General features: G+C 38.7%; 1 protein-coding gene across 2 annotated transcripts in view; it reads right to left on the bottom strand.

Annotated features, from left to right (window-relative positions):
• The window catches only part of LOC306846075 (guanine nucleotide-binding protein G(q) subunit alpha-like), a 49851-nt gene extending 26722 nt beyond the window's left edge, over positions 1-23129 (bottom strand). The window contains exons 1-2 of one of the 2 annotated variants that reach the window (XM_079379170.1): positions 17451-17524; positions 15810-15913 (exon numbers count right to left, since the gene is read on the bottom strand). Coding sequence is in view for 1 of the 2 variants with exons in the window: in XM_079379169.1 (XP_079235295.1) it covers positions 22428-22563 (136 nt within the window). In the remaining variant the exon portion in view is untranslated. Of the gene's footprint in view, positions 1-15809; positions 15914-17450; positions 17525-22427 lie in introns of those variants that run through there. The other variant, XM_079379169.1, reaches the window with a different exon arrangement.
• Between the last annotated feature and the right edge of the window lie 51 nt (positions 23130-23180).

Below are 23180 nucleotides of genomic sequence, written 5' to 3'. Positions count from 1 at the left end.
GACGAGACAGCAACGGCGTGCAGGTACTTGATTTGCTGTAGTTAGTAAACTATTTAATATTACAGGCATTAATGCACAAATTAGATGTATTACATAAATGCCTGATATATAGTTTAAATGCAACTTGGCTCTAAGAAATATGATAAATAAGATACTCTGTCAAGCCCTGTCCCTATAAAGATAGGCTATAACTTTGCCTGAAATAACACAGCCATGAATTAGCACATGGTGGAAATAAAAGCGCTGAATTTAATTCTCTCTGTGGTCTATTAGTCTCGTGAAGTCGGAGTCACATAGATAATCCGTCAAGTCCTCTCCCAATAAAGACGTAACTTTGCATGAATTAAATAATACAGCCATGAATGATTGCATGTTGGAAAGAAAAGCATTGAATGTAATTCTCTCTCTGTTGTCTATATGCTCATCATTAGTCTCGTGAAGCCGCTTTCATATTGCAGTTCACTCAGCGGGTTGATGCTCAAGAAATGCTCAGCACGGCCACCGTATGTAACTTTTAACAAGATTCACTTTTTTGAAGCACCCTAAATTATATTAACACTTACTATATAACCATTATTTCGTTTAGAAACATCTAAATTAATACAACTCTATGGAAATTAATTATTTATTATCTCCACGATCGATCGCAGTTTGAGTAGCCTATAGTTCTGTGTAAAGGCATAGATAAACCGCGCTGTCAGCAGCATAATTTAGAGCATGCCAGTTGAGAAATGCAATAAAATACAATGCTTGTTATATTCCAATATTCCAGAGAATATTATTCCGTGAATTAACATTATCCAGTGAATTATTCTTCACTCTTTATCCTATTAAACAGCTTATAAACCTACTAAAACTGTAGTTAAAAATGAAGTTGATATGACTCCTTTCCTTTATTTTCTCCATTTGAAAACATTAGACTTTCTATGTTCATTTTGCTTACTGCTAATATTAGTGTTGCTGCTAAAGCTTTTTATAAATAAAATGTTTTTTATTGTTGTAATACGAAGATTAAATTTAACATGACAGGGCTCTAGACTGCGACCAAAATGGTAATTGTTTGCGAGTTAAAATTTGACGTGGTCGCATTTGTAGGAGTGCCAGGTCTGCGCTACTCCAAAGCGTCTGCTTCATACAGCGTGTGCTGCCAGCCGCAGCACATTATAGCAGGAGTCAGATTTCACGGATCACGTGAAGAGAGGTGCTTTCAGCCGAGCGCTTAGTGGGTAGAGCCTGGTTTATACTCGCCGCGTCAGCACGAGCGCGAAGGTGCGCGTCGCGGATGGAGCGCAACGGATGGATTTGTTTTCAAACTAAAGTAAAAGACCGCTTCTTAAACCAGAGAAGGTGAACGTGGTGGTATTCTTGTAGAAAAAACTCCTGTCAGCTACAGCCAGTTTAGTCTTACTTTTTGTTTTCGTTTTGAGAAGCTTGTTATCTTTGCTGTTTACCTCAGGTTATGCTATGGAGGCTTTCCTTAATTAAAACAAAATATATATTAATATTTATTTGCTTCCTCAGAATTTGCTAAACATTCTGTAATATACTAGGTATATATTACAGCATGTGGTGTGTCCTATGCCATGCCTCGTCTTATTCGTTTTTGTTGATAAATGTTATGTAAGAGTTTGTCATTGTCAACGTACTGTTTTATTGTTGTTGCGCTTTTTAATTAAGAATAACAATGAATCCATCTTTTGTTTTAGTCTTAAAAAGTTAAAGGTGTATAGATATAAGCAAAACAGACAATGATCTTTTCTTGTAAAATGTGACACCAAGATCGCAAATTTGAAAGTAAAAAGCGCACGAAAAAAGGAATTCCTGTTCACAAAATTTAAATCACAAATAATACAGATGAAAAAGAACGAGTTGAATGTTGAAAACTTTCGTTACCATATAACTATAAACTATGATAAAAGTTCATCAGCATGCATTGATTAATCAAATGTTGTAGCAAAAACAAAAAACAAATTGCAACCAAATTATGTGCTCGTGCGCAAAAGTGAGATCAGTGGGAAGAATGAGTCTAGAGCCCTGCATGAAAGACTGCTAATTCTCAAAACATTTTTTTTTAAGATGACTGAAAGGAGGAAAAACCAAAGTGAAGTATGGACTTACTTCACGCAGTCATTTATTTACTTTATAACAGTAAATAAATATCGGTTCTGCATATCGGTTATCGGGCACATAGACATGCAAATAATTGGTATCGGTAATAAAAAAATCAATATTGGTCGATCACTAGTTTTTTGGGCTACTTTTATAATGTACCGCGGCCGCCCAAAGTGTATATACACATGTGATCGCAAAAGGAAGTTATTACAAACACTCGATGGTGGTTTAAAGAGAGTTTTGAGTAAAAGTGCACTATTAATCTCAAACTGTCTTATGCAGCATGATGTTAATGTTAGCTCTAATGCACCTGCAGAACAGGTTCAATTCTTCTTCATAATGTATTTGATCATAATACTTCATGTAAAGCCGCAAGAAAATGTTTTGTTGTATTTATTTAGAAATACTTTTGATAATAGTTGGGTAAATGTGTACTGGAATTGAAGCTTGGTAAACGTTTTATTGCCAGTATAAAGGCTGATAACGGCTGAATTAAAACAAAAGAATAATAAGGATTGTGTCTCATACCTGGCGGAGACGTGAAAGGTTCTGTTTCCTTAAACTAGTTTGTCATGCATTTCTTTATTTCAACACATTTACAGGTAAATCCTAGTATTTTACATTTGGTCATCAGTCCAGGACTGTGATTAACGCGATAAAATTTGTAATCGATTGACAGCACTAGTATAATTTAATTAAATATTTCAATTAATAATAAATACATAATAAACGTAATTTAATTACTACTTTAATGTAAATAATTTATTTTATTTTAATTAACTGGTGCCATTAAATGGCACATTGCCGATTACACAAATTATGTGTCTAAAATTTTAAACCTTTTTGTCAAACATTTAAAATCTTACAATTTTAAAAAGTACAAAATTATAGAAAATCTGAATGCTTCAGATCTGTGCATTAGGCTTTTGCACTGTCAATGCAGAAAAATGGCAATCCTACAATTGCATATAAAAAACAAAACAAAAAACTTGCATAGTTAAATTACAATACAGAAAAGGTAGTTTGATAAAAGGAAACATTATAACGCAGTTACTGCCCTTAAAAAGTGAATCTGCTCTTCACAATCATACAGGTCAAATTCAACCATCTCTGCAGATATTATAAGTACCAAATACAAACTATAGAAATCAGGTTCTCTTTTAGGAGAAGCAAAAAGAAATGTTATTTTTCTCTTTTCTCTCAGTGGATTCATGCTAATGGTGATCGCAAATAAACACGCTGATTAACTTCTTTAAAAAAAGTGATGCATTAGACAACTGAAGTTTAACCAAAAGAGAAGAAGAGTGTACAATGCTTCAACCCGAGCTGGTTTTTAATGGGTCAGTGCCGATTATGTTATGACAGGGCTGGATCCCTGGAGAGTCAATGTGCTTCATATCAAACAGGTCAAAAAGCGTTTGCTTCCCATGCTAAACAGATGCAAATCAAATTACAGTATCCGTGCATCGATCAAAACTCAAGTGCAACTCGCAAAACATGCGTCAGGTTGAATTGTTTTATCTTTCAGCTGAGCAACATGCCACAATGTCTCTAATTGCATCTTTGCACAAAAGCAGAAAAGATGGTTTTGCCCGCACAACCAGGAAATGTCCTAAACGCGGAGAGCATGTGAAAAGGGGATTTTCCCGATCACAAAAAAATAACTCATACAAATATAGGGGATGCATTAATGCCAATAGACTCCTGGCATATTATAGGATGTCTATCAAAACAAACCCCAAGCCTTTTTGGGGAAGAGATGGATGAGATTGGAATCTAATGCCCAATGATTGATTTCAGGTAACAGGGAATTTTCTAGACATGTCTGATATTGAATAGATCTGTTGTAGCTCTTGAAAGTATCTAATCAGTATGTGACTCATTCTTATCTCTGAACGTTTCAGCTCTGTCCAGCAAACCCAAAAGACAGAAAAATAAATCCAAACTTGCTTCTCCAAGACAGTAAAGAGATTAAATGGAGAATTTGATGAAGTCTTCTGCTTCTAAGATGTTTAAACTGAAAAAATGACCCCTGTAAAACAGATCCCAACAACGTCTCAAACTGTACTTAAATCTGCCAAAATACCAAAGTCTGCGATCAAAAGTCAAAGAATTTCTCATCAAAGCTGCTATAATTGTCTCGTTCAGTCACATTCCATTACCGAGATCTTCATTAAATCTCAATACACTGAGTGGAAATCAAAGGCCACTCCTCACTCTGTACACGCCTTTATCCCAAACAGACTCATGTTCAAAATGCTTGAAGGAAATCTTGAAAGCCATTGGCATTGTTGCACAAACTCTTCTATACATTTATGAACTATGACTATAAAGAATGAAAGTTTGATAAATATTTGCAGTGCTTTAAAAAGAAAAACAATCTGCATTCAAGGTTCAAAGTGCCAGTCATTTGGTTTCTATAGTAACAATGCCTCCCCTTTGTTTGTTTTAGTGCATTCAGTTTCCATCACAGAAATACTACACGCATCAGCATCTCTCTGTGCTGGATCTCTCGCGAATGAGCGGTTACAGTAGGAAGAATCTGTAAAAACACCTGCTGCAGAACAACGTGAACTACTTTGGCACGTCACATTTCACTTGGTCAATCAATCAGACAGACAGACAGACAGATAGATAGATACTAGGGCTGAACGATATGGACAAAATTTAATATCTCGATTTTCATGCCAGATATCTCGATATCGATACGATACGATATGACTACGGGTTCGGTGAAAACCAAGCATTTCTCAGAAAAATAAAAACATCATAATACAAAGAAATTTGGAAAATGTAGTTTTATTTTTAAGAACTCACTGGTGGACGTCGACTCGTACGGCGTAAAGGCCCTTTCACACAGGACGCGGCATGCGCTGCGCTATGAAACCCATTCATTTCAATGGCTTGCGCTGCGCGCGCGCCGCGGTCAAAGTTCAAAATAGTTCAACTTTTGCCGCTGCGCTCTGTGACGTTTCCCCGCGCGGCCAATATAAACGGGGCATCCAAACAAGCGCCGAACTCAAAATGGATGAACAGCTGATTCTCTGTGTGTCTGAATTTCCAGAGCTATACCATACAAGTTTGCGGTCGAATAGGGACCTCAGCGGTGCATTCAAGGGCACTCGTAAAACTGATGTTCGTTGTGTGACTGCCAGAGTTGTATGCAGGGCGGGGCGAGCGCGGAGAGGGGAAATCTATATCGTCTATATCGTTGCTTTTTTCGATAGTAATATCTTGAAAGTTCATATCTCGATATAGATACGATAACGATATATCGTTCAGCCCTAATAGATACATACATGGACAGAACAGTTAAAGCAATAGACAGAACGATAGACAGACAGATAGATGCATAAATAGATAGAATGATGGATAGATATATGGATGACTGGTATAGATCGGTTTTGACCAGTGGCTTTGTGTCACAGACTAATCATTGACTTAAAATGTGGCGATTTTAGACATGACCTCAGGCCAGTATGACACTGAACGGCCTGTACTTCTGTCCCTCACAGTGCTGTTTTCGTTCACATCAAATTAAATATGGCGTTTCCTCTAAACACACTCGTTCATTCATGAAGCGAGTGGATCCTCCTCCAAACCCTTCCCAGACGAGCCGAGGAAAAGAAATAGAATAATTTAAAGCGTCTGATTTATTTCTCGTGACCCTGTCACAAGATTACAACACCCCCCAACATACAATCCACCCTTCCAGCAGCCGGGCCGCTGTTATCTTCGTCCTCTCACTCCCTCTCTCCTTCGGCTTTGTGTACGAGGACAGACAGCCGCTCCTCTTAAATCAGTCGTTTAGCTCCTCTGAACAGCCGACCCTCCTCCTCATCCAGTATTAGGCATATTCATAACTCAAATGTTTCTCTATGCTATTTTTTTAAATGACCTAGAAATAAGGGGGCAGCTATTATAGTCTCTAGCCGGTATTGTGCAGGCCTGCGGTCACGCTTCGGCTTCAGTTCCCTTACAAAACCAAACACAAGACCCGTCGACTGGACGAGCGGCTCAGTTGGAGGAGAACTAGGGAGGGAAAGAGTATGTTTGTACTTTTTATGGGGGAAAGAAAAGTACAGTTATGACAGAGCAAAAAAACAGTCAACGGAAGCAGATGTGAGACTTATCAGTTGACTTATCAATTTTGTAAATTTACTCACCCCTATGACAGTGAATGGTGTATTACACTCACACAGCACCATAAAAGTATTTCCAGTCAGCCATACAAGAAGAAAAAATTAAAGCGATTTCTAAACCCTAGTCTTAAACCAGAGCCAAATACGGTTAATGTCAGAAGTCAAGGGACGGGAATACTAACAATGTTAAGTTACAAAACAATGACTAAGTCTGACAATGATTCAAAGAAGCCTAAAAAGTATGCATCAGTTTCCACAAAAATATAAATCAGCACAAGTGTTTTCAACATTGATAATATTAAGAAATGTTCATATCAGAATGCTTTCTGAAGGATCAGATGCCACTGAAGACAATTCAGTTTTACCATCACACGAATAAATGACATTTTTACAATATATTAAAATGGAGTTATTTCAATTTATAATGATATTTCACAGTATTACGGTTTTTCTGTATTTTTGATCAAATAAATGTAGCCTTGGTGAGCAAACAAAAAACTCTCAGAGCTTGAGTGAGCGCCATCTCTGTACTACTAGTTATAATGTGAAATAAACATGAATGGCTCATGCCTCATATAATCGCTTACTCAGTGCATCAACTGCAGAAATACATCAATAAAACAGCTTGTAAACTAAATCACGTAGTATTTAATTAACCTCAGGTCTAGAGAAGAAAATTCAAGAAATATTAGACTATATACTCATTATATTTTCCTTTACCTGTTAGTGATGTCTTAATTATTTAATGTATGTTTAAATAAGTCTACTATGAAACAAGTTATGACAACCACTGTGTTAATGAATATTTTAAAGTCCCCCTGCAGTGAAAATCAATATATGTTGTTTATTTGTCTATGTGGTGTTTTTAATATGCTTGTAGACAAACCATGTGCCAATTCATTAAATCAACACCATTGCTGAGTATTTTCTCCTTAAATCTGTAGTTTCCCAAAGGCTGACCCAGAAACGCAGTTTGAAACAGCCCTCGGTTTGCTACGTCACAAAATTCAATAACCAATCACATCATGGGATATATTCCCATCACTAGCATGCAAAATGTACCAATACCAGCACAAAACCAAAAATATATTAGAGAAAAAAACCCCATGAAGCCGTGGTTTGGTGTGAATTTAGAACCACTAACAGGTCTCCAAACTGCGACTAAAATGGTCGCATTTGCGACCAAAAATATTAATTTGCGAGTGAAGTTTTTGCTGAGGTCGCCACTGGCGACTATATATAATTAGCATGAAAGGACTTTTTTCCCGATTGTTTTGCGCTCACATCTTTTGTTATGTTCACGTATTAAACTTACATAAGACGATGCGCATCAAAGTTTTACTGGAAAAGAGTTTCAAACAGTCCTCGTCTCTGCCGCACACAGTCTGCTGAACGCAGTGAGAGAGACCTGAAAGGGCCTGTTTACACCTGGTCACTTCATGCATTTTCTCTGATCGGATATTTATATGATTTGTTAAAACGTTTCCCCATTTACACTTGGCCACATAAATGTGTCTTCGCAAAACGGATATAAATCCGTTCTTCAATTCCCGCTTCATATGCAAATATAACGGAGTTCACGTCAATGAAAGCAATGGATAATTTTATTAATTGTCAGCTAATTTCAATATCAGAGACCGCAACAAGAGTGCGCGCGGCATCAGCACTGGAAAGATAGGCTAGTCTCGCTACTTTTAATGAAGAAGATTGTGTGTTGAGCGTCTGCGGCTTACTTTCAGGTTCATTCAGTTTGTGCGTCGCTTGCTGAAGAAATACTCCGCTACTCATCCGCGGTGATGCTTGTTGCATTGCGCTGTCATATCTGACTATAACATGCCATATAGCCTATAAAACGCTCTCACACGTCTATTATTTTAATATTATGGGAGGAGTAAAATTACCATATGTGGTTTCAACAACCAGATGCATTTACACTTGTCCGGTTTCGCCCAGACCACCTCCTGAAGTGGTTCGAGCGATTGGATTTATATCCGTCTCGTATGCGTTTCGGACGGCATTTACACCTGGTCTTTTCAGGATCAGATAGCTATCCGATCAGGAAAAAATGCATGAAGTGACCAGGTGTAAACAGCCCCAAAGTGCAAGTGCAGAAAAGCCGTGTCTATTTCGTGCACAACTTGAACAAACTTCAACAGATAAAGCTGTCAGCTCTGTGGATACTGGCAATATATATATGCTGTGTTCTGTTAATGCATGGACTTCCTGTTATTTGAAGCGCACTTGCCATCCAGTAATGGCAAAAAGCTTTGTGCTGTCTTTTTAATAAACAAAGTATCAGCTTTAAAATGCTACGAAATTCAAATGATGCGGTTTGGGTGCTCTTTAATGCGGACCACAAGCGCACACTTTCGGTAATATAAACACCAGTACCCCGCGTCCACACGGTCCGTGTATGCGTCCGGATCGCGCGAGCGGAGAGTATCGCACTTAATGCTCAGGCGCGATCTCTTTAGCACCTCAGTTAAAGCAGCAGAACCCATTATATATTTCGATTTACTACTATAGTATGAAATGAACATGATCAAAAGGTAGGCAATAAGAAAGCCTATAGTCCAACTTACTGAAATGTTTTATGTAAAATCTCATTCAGTGTTTCAAACTGAGGAAATGTATAAAGCTTGTAAACATTGCATTGTAATACATTTACCTCAGATTAACCACTCAGTGTCCATAAACTCATCAGTCAGCTAGAAAAATAACTATAAAGAGGAGCGTTTTGCTATATTTATGCGCTGTTGTATATTAATATTTTTACTTATTCTGTTGTACATGATTCAACTCTTCCTATAAAATTGCATTTTACTAATGAAGAAAAACAGACTGAATGTGTGAAAGACGTGACAACATTTATAGGATGCACTGCACTCAGTTGCCAAGTGATGCTTATGGTCCATGATATTGGTACAGATTCTGTGTAACGAACAATTCTTTGTGACTGTATATTTCAAGTTGTAAAAGACATTTAATTCACACTTTAAGTGAACCTTAGTCCCCCGGTCGACCTGATCATCTACAAGATGGATTAAAATGCTGATAAAGCCTAGAAAAGATAAGACATAAACACATGACAAAATGATTGAAATGTTAAAATAGGGGGGGGGGGGGAATAAAATGATAATAATAAAATAAACCACTTTTATTCTGTGGCACCTAAAAAAATAATTTGGCGCCTAAGTTTTTCTTTTATAGGAGCCAATGGCTCCTTACTCGATTTTTTTGTCTGGAGCCCTGACTAACTTGCATTATAACCCGCGGCAATAGTATAAAAGTAGCCCGGAGTCAGACGCACCTCTCCCGCATCGTGTATGCTCACGGCCGCGAATTGAAATCACAAACAGCTGCATTCAGTCTTAAAGGCATTTTAGGACACAACATCGTCAAGTAAGTAACTTTAACGAATGTTACAGTATTCACTGCAGTTGTCCGCTAGTAAAAACAGTTTTATCAGTCATTATCCGTGTATGCCATTGTTTCGCATTTACTCCTTACAATAATGTAAAAGAGCTCCCTATAGTTTAGAGCATAAGCTGAGGTAAGAATATTTAAATTATAATTGAATTTATTTAAAGAATGAGCAATTTGTTCAGTAAACCACTGTTTAATAATAATAATAATAATAATAATAATAAAAAAAACTATTTTAGTTTTTCCCACTGCTGTAACAAAACCATACCAAACCGTGACGTCAAAACTGAGGTACATACTGAACTGTCATTTGTGTGTACTCTTACACCCATAGCAGTACACATAATATATTCTGTATAAAAATATAGACTACTTGCGCATATATGAATTTCAGTTTGTAGATCAGCAACATAGTTATGTCAATGTTCAGATCTCAAAACTCTGACAGCAGTACATTCTAGTTCAACAATGTTCGTCCTCTTTAACACCCACCAGTCAAATTAATCAGGGAAAACGCTCAGAATCTGGGCTGAACAGCATTCCAAAGCCACTTGCCAATTCTCAGGCCAAAAAATTACTCCAAGAACAGTGGAAATAGGAGAGCAGTTTGGGATATAGGATATGGTGGCACCTCGGGCTACTGCCCAGCACGAGTGGCCCGTATAACACCAGAGACACTGGCAGCAGTTGAGCGCGCGAGCCAGAAAAGTCACTCTAATCTAGGCTACAACTGTCCCTCAAGTCCTGCAGGAGTCTCATTCAGAGACCGGCCTGAAACCATGCGGCTATGTGTGGGGGGGAAAAGAGGTCAACACACACGGCGAGCACCACGTAGGTGGACAGAGCCGAGAAACTGTGATGTTGCCATAGCGGCAGGCCAAACCCCCTCCCCCCCGCTACAAACCACCACGTCAATCCCTGAGCGTACGTATAAAACAAGAGCACTTGTATCTTATCACTTCACTGCAGTCAAGTGAGGAGATGATGCTGGGAAGAGGAGGAGAGATAGAAACAGAGAGATTTGGTGAAAAAACACTTCAAAACTGGGGTCAAGCAGCAAATGCGGCTCCGTTTTAATAAAGCATTTCCTGCTTTGAGCACAACAAGCTGCACCCACTTCCACTGCACTCACTCCTCTGTACGTTACACTGACCCTACGGTCAGCGCAGGTTTGAATCACTGCAGACGCCCAGACCGTGAGGGGGAAAGTGACATGTCTGCTCCTGGAAAGCATGCAAATCTAGCCAGTAGGCCATTTGCAGCGTGTCGTAACCACAGTGAGCTGTTTGAGGTGAGCGTATCAGATAAACAGCAACCACAGAATTTGCATCAGCAGTAGAGATTACCTAATGAGGTTTACATGATTCAAAAAGGAAGTGCTCGGTTATTTTATTTGACTGTGAACTTGAATAGCACTGGCTGCCACTTTCTCCTATAAGGCCAACGAGTCTCAAAGCTTGACTCATAAACGTGCATTAAAATGGGCTGCAATGGATCTTATTCTGCAGAGATGCAATATTGGATGTCACATGACTGAAACTTTCAGCTAATAAAACATTTCAAGTACGTCTTAAAAAACAAATCCCATGGATCAAAAATCCAGAAATATGGGCTGCTGATTTGTTACCAATATGAAGTTGGCTAACAGAGCATAATAATCATTATTTCTTGAGCACATTCTCAATGACCACGTGGACTAATGGCAGCTGAAAATTCAGCCTTGCCTTTGCAAAAATAAATTATATTTTAAAAAAATATTCAAATGGAAAAATTATTTTAAATTGTAATACTATTTCATTTTTTTTCACCGTATTTATGATCAAGTAAATACAGTAATGGAGAGCCTAACAGACTTCTTAAAATACATCAAATATGGGTTTAAGTCTGCAAAACATGAGAATGAATGTGTGCGCATCAGTCTTTGAGATTGATGTAGAGCCCACACACGCTTCTGATTGGCTGTGATATTTGATTGATTCGGTCACGTCGTGCTGTCGCATCGTGTGTAGTGTGGACAGCCAACCTGTGCTTCGCTGGAATCCTGTCGAGTCGCGTGTAGTTAGGACACGGTGTTAGAGAGAAATGCAATCCTCATACAGATTATAATAATCAGGAAATATAGATTCGTTTAATAGTAGACATTTTAAACTTTCTATAGGTATAGCCTATGTCTGCGAGGCATCCGTACGCTGCTGAGTTTCGGTTCTTTTTTCTGACGCGCTCCAGCTTCAGAAATGACAGAAAGCTGCTTTCATTACTTTACAAAAGCAAAGTTTTGTTGTTTTTATGAGTTTACAGAAATAAAATCAGTTTTGAACTGATTTTAAGTTGTTTCATTATCAGGAAACAAAGCTGTTGCCTTGGAAATAAAAGCAGTGCAGTTGTATTGCATACACCCAATTACACCTATTTGCGATTGACCTTTAATTCACGAATTACCTCATGCGGGCCGGTCAAGGATAGCCAGAGGGCCAGATGTGGCCCGGGGGCCTTACAATGCCCAGGTCTGCTGTAACAGATGTTCGCTATATTACTGGAAGTAGAAACAAGACCATTTAAAGGAACACGCCACTCTTTTTGAAAATAGGCTCATTTTCCAACTCCCCAAGAGTTAAATATTTGAGTTTTACCGTTTTCACCATTCAGATGGAAGTTACCTAGCTGGGAACTATTTTCAGGTGCTGTATCATATCACTGCGCCTACTGCACCCATGGTACAGCAGAAAAGTTCCTTACGCCAGAATGAGATTATAGTTCCTAGCCATATCGGCCTAGAAAATCACAACTTTTCATTTTCCGTCAGTCTTCGTACACTATGTAACTACAGAAGAGTCAAGTTTTAGAAAGGAAAAATATAAAAATGACCAAAGAGTTTCTGAGCGAGATGCTAACGGTCTAATCAGATTCAATGATCTATGCTACGCTGCAGCTAAAAGTGTTACCTTCAGACCTGGAGATCGGCTGAATGGATTCAAAAATGGTAAAACTCAACTCAAACTCAGCTTCTGACCTTTGACACTTGATTATGTGCTTCAATCTGATGAACACAAAGACAAACTAATAAGCACAAAAAATAATCTCTAGAGTCACATGATTGCTGTCGAACTCCATAAAACAAAAATCAAGACGAGCAAAACGTAAGACAAATAGTATTTGAAGAAAATGTTAGTGGTGCTTGATCGCACAAAAGTCTAATCGCACAAATATGGCTGAAAAAAATAAATAAATAACATGTCCAGATGATGTGGATTTATTTTTAAACAGAATGCCACCATAATAATATGAGCATGACTTCACAGACACATCCTGCCTGACAACATCATGCATAGCCATATTTCTACAATCCCATAAAACAATAGAACTTGCAGTAGAACTTTCTAAAGCATAAATCTCTCAAGAGGCCAAAATGAGTTGGTGAAACTTTGAGAAATTTGTGTAAGCACAACTGAATGTATACAAGCACAGCTGCTCTGATGTCAGGCGGACATACTGTCCACAAAATCATCTCGGCTGCTTTTTAAAAGGTTATTAATGGAACCAAAGACTATTTTACTGGCCTTAAAAAAAGTGCTCATTTTGGAGCCGTCTGTCATCTCTCAAAAGTATGCACTAGTTGCCTTATGACTCCTAGTTAAAGCTGCCGTCTGGATGGAATGTAATGTTAATGAATGGCTACTTGTAGACTGGTAGCGTCGCCTCCTGTTCCCTCTGTTCTCTTTATGAGTGACGGAGAGAAATGCTGAAAACCAGGGACGCTCCATGCCTCAATGCTACTACAGGAAAACAGGAAATGCCTCAGGGACCAAGCCAATAACAATTAAAAAAAGTCTTTCCCTTCTACAAAGACGTAGAACAGTAACCGGCATATAAACAAAACCCTGAATCGACACTTCACTCTTCAAGGCAACAATGTGAAGGCATTGTTCATCAACAAGAGATGTGGTTAAAAAAAAAAATTAATGCCTGTCTGCACTAGCTAAAACTGGACCAGCAAAACTAAGTTGTTTGGCTTACCTGTAAACATATCTAAACATCCTTAGAACAGGATTAATTTAATTAAGAATCAAAATGACATATGAGATTTGCAAAGAACTCAAGCGTTATTTAGTGCTCTGTATGCATAAAATAAGATAAAATAAATCCAATGGGGTAAGAATAATAAACTTAATTCAAAGAGAAAACAAGTGTATTTTTCCAACCCTGCTAGCAAATAGTTTCTGCGTTTTGCTTCAAGTAAATGCATTTAGTTTGAATGTTATATTTACTGGAAAACAAGACAAAAATAGTGAAGAACATTATATTTTTGATGCACCCTAAATTCATTGCTGGAGATCAGCATCCGAAACACAACATACGCTGGTAATCAGCAGGATTTCGCAAAATTCAGAAGTGCACAATTGGCTCCTTTCAGTTCATAAGTGTACATTTAAATTGAACTTCCCACAACACACAGGACGTTGAATTAGAATAACAGGAAGTGGACTTTACCGAACAGAAATTCAAAGAAAGTGAATACAGGTAATGCATTCTCAGAAAATTCCTTCTCAGTGTTCTTCAACTATGTAACACTACAATGAATGTATTAAATATGATGAAACATCATATAAATAATAAAATGTATAAACTAAACTTTTTTTTTTTTAGCTGCGACTTTAACACTTTCCAGGTTTTATAAAGCCAACTTTCCAACTTTGTATTGACAAACTTTGCTTTTTTAATTACAAACTGCAAATACATAATTTCTTTGAATTTTAAAAAGTTTTACATATACATTCAAATTCAAATGACAATTCTGCATTCTGTTTTCTACCTCAATTCAAAATCTAATTCAGAAACTGAACTAGAAAAGCCATTTTCAATTCAATTCCGAATGAAGCACAACCCTGGCAACCAGATGGGTGATAGGCCTTGCCATCAAACCTGTAGAAGAACACCGAGTATCCTTCAAATTACACCAGCAATAAGCCAATGATTAACAAAGAGACAAATCATGCTAAGTTCAATTTCAGCATTACACTAAAATTATTGGAATGTGAGCACATTTATAGTCGATCATCTGCGATCAAGTGTCAGCAAACTAGAAACCGCACATTTGCTACCAATGAGATGGCAAAGAGATTGCCTGTATTCCACATCTACTCACTAAAAGCTCCCATTCTCTCATCTGTTTCTTCACTTTAGTGGGCTTGCATTTCTTTGGCCTACTTTGTGAGGAAATTGATCCGTTAAATGTGTCAAGGATAAGAAAAGGAAAAGCGTGTATGCATGCAACATGGCTGACAGGAAAGGCCATTCAAGGTTTGCCGTGTATAATTAGATACATGTTCACCATACAGTCATATTTTTTGGCCATCCAATTTCTGTTTATCGTATAAAGTGGCTGAGCTTACGCAGAAGAAAAATGATGAAAAGAAAGGGAGCAATAAAGAATGACATGTGTGCCATCCATCCCTGCAGGTCTCTGTGGCGTTGTTGGAGAATGGCACCTGTTCTATAAATACTGCCACAGGGGGAGCAGCGGATGAACTCAGGTCAGTTAACCTCCTTGAAGAATTTCATCTAGGATAACAGAGAATACGTCTATAAATACATGCGTGTCAGTGAAAACGAGACTCTTTACATCGAAATCTCATCGGAAGGTAGGTTTTGGATGAAAATATTCAAATGTTTCAGAGCACCGTGAGGGCAAGGCACCACAGCCTGCATCTCTTCGATTTTCACTTAGCTCTCCTCCGAGACCACCTGGCCCCGTTTGGCTCTAGGCGGCGCGTGGCAGCATATGCATTGAGACAACAGGACTCTCTATAGGCCGGTTAGGGCTGCTTATGTAAGAGTAACAGCAGGGAATCACAGCCAATTAAAATACAGCCTCATTAAAGAGTAAGATCACCTACCGTTAGGGACACTTGCCCGCTGTCATGCAAAATTCTGATACAGGCCTTGAAGGACCGGCAGGAGAGTGAATTGAGGGAGAATAAATATAAAAAAAATGCTATGGTAAATTTGTGAGCGTAGATTTGAGACCTTTTCCACAGGTGCATGAAAATGTTGCCTATTTAATAAATTAAAAAAAAAAAAAAAAAAAAGTATTTGTCAGTGCTGATGAGCGCTCGTAGACAGCGCACTGACCTGTAGCGCCGTTGCATCTTGGGAGTCCCGAGTTCGAGTCCTGGCTCGCAGACCTTTCCCATTCCCATCCCCCTCTCTCTCACCCACTTTGCTTCCTGACTTATCTAAATATACAGGGATAAAACGGCAAAAATAAATCTAAAAAAAAAAAAAAAAAAAAAGTATAGTAAAAAATAATAGTTGTGGACCAAAAAGAAAAAATCCTGTCCACACCTACAGTTAGTCCATGTGATAATGCAAATGTCATGATTATGCTTGGCAAGGAATTGCTGAAGCTGTGCCAAAGCATGACATTTGAAGTTCATTTTTTCCTGATGTCAAACAAACATACAAACCACTTCCTAACACTTATAAATGTGTCATCAAACCTACAAGAGCTGACAAAAAAATAACAACCTGGCGTCCATTATCACAGTCTAAAAACTATTTGTCAGATTCAAGCATGCTCAATATTTATAAACAAACTGTGTTCATGTCACTGTTGTCCAAAAATGTCAGAATTTTGTGAAGTCTTCACTTTTGAAGCTATCTTCAAAAACCTTGATTTCCAGTGTTTACATTGCACTCAGAAGTGGTTTGTAGATTACAATTAAATCCAGAATTTGAACTGACGTAGCAAACAGGATACAGAACTGAAATGAATTACAATGAATTACAACTTACTGAAATGTATCAAACCCAATAATGTAATTCTTAGCAAGGAGGAGGAAAGTTTGTCAAGACAAACTTTGAAAGTTGGCTTAAGAGCATTATTTAAAAGTTTTAAAGACAAATGTAAACGTTTAAGACGTTTAAAACGTTCTGACGTTTGAAGATTTTATAATCCTTTTAATCCTTACGTTTACTCACCAAACAACATTGAACCCATTCATTTTCATTCTATAAAAAAACGAACGTCATACATATTTGGAAAGACATGAGGGTGAGTAAATGATGGCAGAATTTACATTATTGGATGAACAATTCCTTTAATTTTCTACAATGCCTGTTGAATCTCTTGGAATTCAATAAATTCTGTTTCCTGTCATTTGAATACAATTCCCAATTCAACATCCTGCGTGCTGTGGTAATTTCATCTTAAACTCACATGAAAGTCAGCTGTTCAATTCTGAAATTTGCTCAACTCTGCTGGACGTAAGGCTAAAATGCAAAGAAAAGATAAGAGGCCAAAAGACTGTCTGCTAAGACAGTCAGACAGATTGAATCAACTAACAAAAACATTATAATACCACAATGCATTTAGCTGCAGCATAAATGTGAATCTTTTAGATTTTTATGGAGTATAGTAGTTCCTGGTAGCGATAAGATGGAAAAAAAAAAAAAAATCATCTCAATGACTGGCACTAACATCCAGCAGAGAACCACCGCTTTCCAAGCAGAGAAAGCGGGTGGTTCTGTGATAAACTCGGTCTATCAGCTCTCCTAACATGGACAGGAGTGACAGGAAGCAACCCTCCAGCTCTAGACGGGCCTGTCACAGCGACTCGTCACAGAGGCACAGTCATGCTGCATTGCCTTATTTGATCATGACGGATGTCACAGCATGTTCATATATCAATTATGCCCTGCGACGGTGGGTCGCAATCAAACAAAAGCCCTGTGTAGACACCTGATGCGCACGTCGGCCAAGAGTTTCGTCACCTGCTAGGTGGAAGTCCAAAGTGCAAATCCTCTTGTTTGCACTGACCATGGAAACCACTGTAAAGCCTTGCTTGGGAGGGAGTGGAAAGAGGGACGGCGATTGATCGGAGAACAGTTCAAGTGTTGCTCTGAAAACAAAGCAGGGTTTTGTTAAAGGACTGCTTATAAAAAAACAAAACATATGTCGTGGGAGCACCACAATTGAAAGTGAAAGTGTGTAGAAGCCAAGGCCCTTACTGAAACATGATGTGGCCGACAGAAGCGAAGTTTAATCTTCAGTAGGGCAGCCAGGAACAGAGCACTCCAAAACAACTGCTGCCAATGCTAACACGCTGTCAACAATGCAAACTCACACCAAATCACCAGGCCATTTTTGGTGCGTAAAAAGCTGAAACCAAATCATCTGGTTTTCTCGTTCACATTTATCTGTGACACTGGCCAACTTACCCTTAAAGTAAAAGGTTTAGCGCAGACACAGTGAAACTACACATTGTGCTCCACTCATATGCATGTAAATGTAGGAGAATGAAAATTTCTACTTCTGCTGCAGACGGAAGTTTAAACTCTGACCTGTATGACAGGAAGACTTGTGACCAACAGATGATCTAAATATTATAGATTGACCTCTTGGCTAGAATTAGTTAACTTAAACTAAGAAATTACAGGCAGGACACAAAAGAAAACACAATGTCAAAAAGCACTGAAAAAGAGACAATAAATAAATAATAATAAAAAATAACTGAATAAATAAAATTTTATTCATCACACAGATAAATCGCCTAAGGCTCTGTCTCTCTGTCTCATATTAGATGAATAACCTAAAATTAGAAATGTTGCCTTGGAAAGTTGAAGTATTAAAATTGCAAAATCTAAAACTGAAATAAAAAGCTAAATGGAAGTATTTAAAAACTGGAATAGAAGTGAAGAAAGAAATGACAACAAATAAAAGTACTAAAATGTTACAGAAATTAAACTGAAAATTTAAAAATAAAAGCTAATTCAAAATATGAATAAATACTATAATATGTAAATACTACTAAAATGACACAATTGCAGTGTTGCATGCTTGACTGAGGATTGATGTTTAAAACTGCTGCAGCGGTCATTCAACTCATCCTTATAAAATCTTCAAGGTTGAAGCCAGAATAGTGCGAGTACGTCACCAGAGACCCTTATACAACTGCTCACCTCAAACCATTAACTAGCAAGAAAAATATGCAGCCCAGTGCAAGAACCTCTGCACCAGTTACAGACCAGAATCACTTCTACAATACTGTCCATTCCAACAGAGGATACTTCATTTTGGGAGACAAATTCTAGCTTTAATCTGTTTTGACCAAGTACAGAGAGTGCCAAGGCCCAGTGCACCCGGCCCTTCCATAGCCTGATAAGGGCTTCAGGGCAGACCAGAGGCAACACAGACCGCATGGACAGTGGGAAAGGGTGGAGCGGCCAGCTCAGTGAAGCAAGAGACAAAATGAATGGCACTGGCAGGAAGTCATGGCCCTGTCAGAATAAGCCATCGAGAAGCTGGATAAAACAAACTCTTTATCGAGCAGGGGTCAAATAGGTGAAGAAGCGGATTAGGATGAGTTAAAATACAATGACTAGAACAAGAGTTTGTGAATGACTTCTGAATGAAATCGAAACTGGGCCAAACATCTTATGTCCATACGATAGCAATATACAGCATACGATAATGAACAGTCCATTAAATCCATTACAACATGCTTGCTAATTTATGTTAAGGATGCATGGGTGAAAGCATCTCATAAAACTTGGTTCATAAAACACACTGTTAACATTAACAGTATGATTATATCATCAGCACAACAGCTCCATAATTGAGAGCATGCATGAGATTACAACTTGAAGATCTCATACTTGGATCCCATAAAATGACAGCAAGATGCAGCATATTTTTGAATGCTTCTTGATTACATAATTAGGAATCTCTGGGAATTTCTTAAATGAGCAATCATGCTTAAGTGATATGGCTACACTACTAAGTTATGCATATGCATAGGTGTTATGTTGCTACCAAACATTTGAATGTGTAGAACCAAAGACCTCTGAGAAGATCCGAGAAGCTTAACAAATTTTTTTGCAAGCCTAACAAACCTTTAGTCAGTCACATCTCCAGAAGCAGGCCTAATATATTTTACTACTGTTAAGGTAGGTTAAAGGCTAAAAACACAACACTACTTTGTTTTCAGAGGTCATACAGAAAATATGTTTCTCTGTGCAACTGAAATGGTTTAATATCTCACATTGTGAATGACATATCCAGATTTCAGTTCAAAAGGTCACAGCTACATAAAAACTCTCTGAGCTTCCAAACAATACACAGCACATCACTAGAGCGCAGACAGCAGGAAAATCATAATCTTAAATTTAATAATGTACTTTTTTTTTGTTTAATGCAATAACTTTAATAAATTATTGTTAAGCCAGTGACCTCAGAAGAGAAAATCAGCAATTAAAATGTTTGTCTTGTTAATTTAAACCAGTGCATCCAGTACACTTGCTTTCCATCTTGCAGCCCATTGAAAATAGAACACTGTCCTAGTATGTTTCAGCATGAAAGTGTGCAATGAAATTCATTAAAAAAAGGACAAATTCTACATTTCACTGAATTCAACAGTGAATCTGCATTACCTGTAGCCCAAGCAAACTAGAGGCACAAAGAGACGATCCTAATGAAACAAGCATAGGGGCTGCGAGCTTGAATCAGATTCAAAACAGCCCTGAAAGGCACAAGTAGCATTATTTTCTGGACTAAAATAAAAAAGCTCTAGATGACAAAAATTACTTCAAAAGGTTTGTAAGAGAATGTCAGAAAACGCTATGATATTGATTCCCAGGGAAAGCATAAATGAAGAAAAAAATATAATGGAAAAACATTTCAGGACAGGAATATTGCCACATAGAGACAATGCTCTTGTACATCCAAGACAAGATAGCTTAACTATCTAGACTAAGCTGTTTTTACACAGTGAGACACTCGTTAACACAAAGCAGCTATAGTATCAGCAATGGAGCAAATATGTGTTTGCAAAGCCTATTAAGGTTTTGGCTAATCCAGACTAGCCAAGACTTATCCAGAGTTAGGCTGACAGTTTTAACTTATTTAGGATGGGCCATTAATAGGATGACTGAGCACCAACAAGCTGCTTTTTTTAATACTTCCTTTGGTGGCACAGGGATAGCGAATGGGAGAGAACTTTTACTTATTAATTCTCATAGCAGTAAAGGTCAATCTCATGTATTTTCACAGAGGTCACAGAGCCACATAGGAGCCACTGTGTCCTCAGAATCATTCACTGTTATAGAACTGCTCCTTTTCTTATCCAGGGTTCAAGAACGCTTATGCAAAGCTTGGGTTGCGTTGAAAAACTTGCATGGTGACAACTTCAAATGAAAGGTAAAATAATCCTGCATACAGGTGGTTCACCAATGTGTCAATTAACAGATTCAAAATAATCAAAATTTCAAGTCAATTGACCCTTCCTCACACTCACCCTGGTTAGCTTCACAGAACATCCCAGAAATCTCTTGGAAATTTCTATAAAACATATTCAGCGAAACATGCTCATGAACAACAGATTAACATCACGGTTGTCAAATGCATCCACGTCAGGAATCCTGTAGACATTTAATTTCAGAAAAAAACATTTTACTAAAAAGAAATGATATTGTTCATGGAAATCTCAAGTTCATTCCAATGGGATGGTCTGTAAAGCTTCTCCGACTTGGTAACTGTAACCAAGGTGGGCGGGGTTTAGCAAGGGTCAATTGGACATCATTTCAGTACAATTTCACCAAAACTGACACTGCTGTCCCTCTCTCCCTATCTGACTTTGTCATCAGCTCATGGTTTCATCCTACTGTATGATCCATTTTAATACGAGCAGCTCATTTTGTGGTTTCAAGCGGAAAAACAGTCCTGACTAATAGGAAATGAATGAAGGCTGTCCGTGTCAGATATCACTGCTTACCAACTCACTGAGTCATAGACAGAACAGCAACCAAACTTCACGGCTTGATAAAGCATCCAATTCTCCTTCCTTGGGAGTAACCAGAGTCCAGTGTGCAGAGCACTCACGCCCTCATAAGGCAATAACTGTCCACCATTTTGAGATAATTCAACCCAGGAATAAATGCTTAAAGTGCAACACGACCCAAATTTGACAGGTGGCACAGACTGAAGAGGTAATGCTCCCAAGATGCACACGTTGATTGATGTTTTGCACTCAAGGCTGATACTTACATGCTAATTGATTTTTTTCTCATTAACTTTGAGATTATCAAGGGGAAAAACATAATCTGCTCCTACTGAAAAGCATTTATACGTCCATCACTAAAACAATAAAGGCTCAGATGACATGCTCACAAACCTCAGCCTGATTTCCTTAAGATTTGAATACTGTAATCTGACAGGATTCATGCAGTTGCACAAACCACAACACATTCTCCTTTAATTTGCATTTACTGACACTGTGCAAAGCAACTCTGCCATACAGTAGTCATCCTCAATTGCACATTTTCATCTCTAGCTGCATGCAACATGCAATATCATACAACAGAACACTTGGGTTGACTCATAACACAAAACTGACAGCTAGAAAAACAAACCAGCCAGTGTACAACCATTTCGCCTCTGATGTACACTAACATGTAACTTACGTGCATATGCACACAACAGAGAGCATGCTGAGATTTGTGTGCTGTTGCATGCCAGGCCCTGTCCAGCATTCGGCCCGCATATGCTAACGCCTTAGCACTATTCGCTAACGCCGATAGCCTTCAAACTATTCACTTGGATTAAAAGCAAAAAACAAAACACACATTAACCGCAACGGAAGTGGCATGTTTAGCACCACACGTCAGCGCAGAAAACCACAGCGAAACCTGTCGACTGACTATATATGTGTGTGAGAGTGTGTGTGTGAGAGAGTTTAACGGCGGAATTCGTACCGAGCAGGAGCAGCTTCAACTCCCGTCTCGAGTCCCGTTTGTCTCGACGCAGCTGCTTATCGATTTCGGCGTTGATTCGTTTCGACTCCTTGGCCTCTTCGCTCAGGCAGCAGGCCATCATCGACTCTAAAGTCATCCCCACTGCTTTACTGTACACAGCCCGGCCTCGTCGGGGCTTCAGAAACGAGAGAAAAAATAAATAAAACACGAAGATATCACTCGGTTCGAGTGGCCGCTGAACAAAAAGGCGGGTGAAAATGAAATAACCCCCAATCTTCCTCCTCTGAGGAAAAATATTAAGAAGAAGACGGTAAAAAATGAGAAGGGAGGTGAGGAGATGATCTGAAGGGGGTTTGAGAGTGGGGGAGGGGGTCCTCTCGCGGTGAGCGCGAGCCTCTACCCCGCGTGCGGACCGCGGCAAAATCACGGAGGTAAGAGAGGAAGAAAAACCGAGAGGATGAGGAAGGGAGGGCAGCGTCGACGACGATGAAGGAGGTGGTCCGGGAGCCTTATCTCGCAAATGATTGAAAAATCCAGGGCAAACTATCGTCGCGAGCCTGCGACACTCCCACAACGGCTCACCACCAACACGGGTCCCGGTGAAAACGGGACAGATCGCTCAGTCGCGACATCCACTTTCCCTATGTCCCCCTCTCCAGCCGTATCCACCCCTTCAAATGGAGGAGAAGGATTCCTCCTCAGAAAAGGAGGTGAATGAAGCGTCACTGGTTCACAGCGAGTAACGTTAATTGA

The sequence above is a fragment of the Barbus barbus genome, assembly GCF_936440315.1.
Source record: "Barbus barbus genome assembly, chromosome: 26".
NCBI lineage: Eukaryota > Metazoa > Chordata > Actinopteri > Cypriniformes > Cyprinidae > Barbus > Barbus barbus.
Note: the sequence above shows the minus strand (reverse complement) of the source record. Positions and strands in the feature narration are given on the sequence as shown.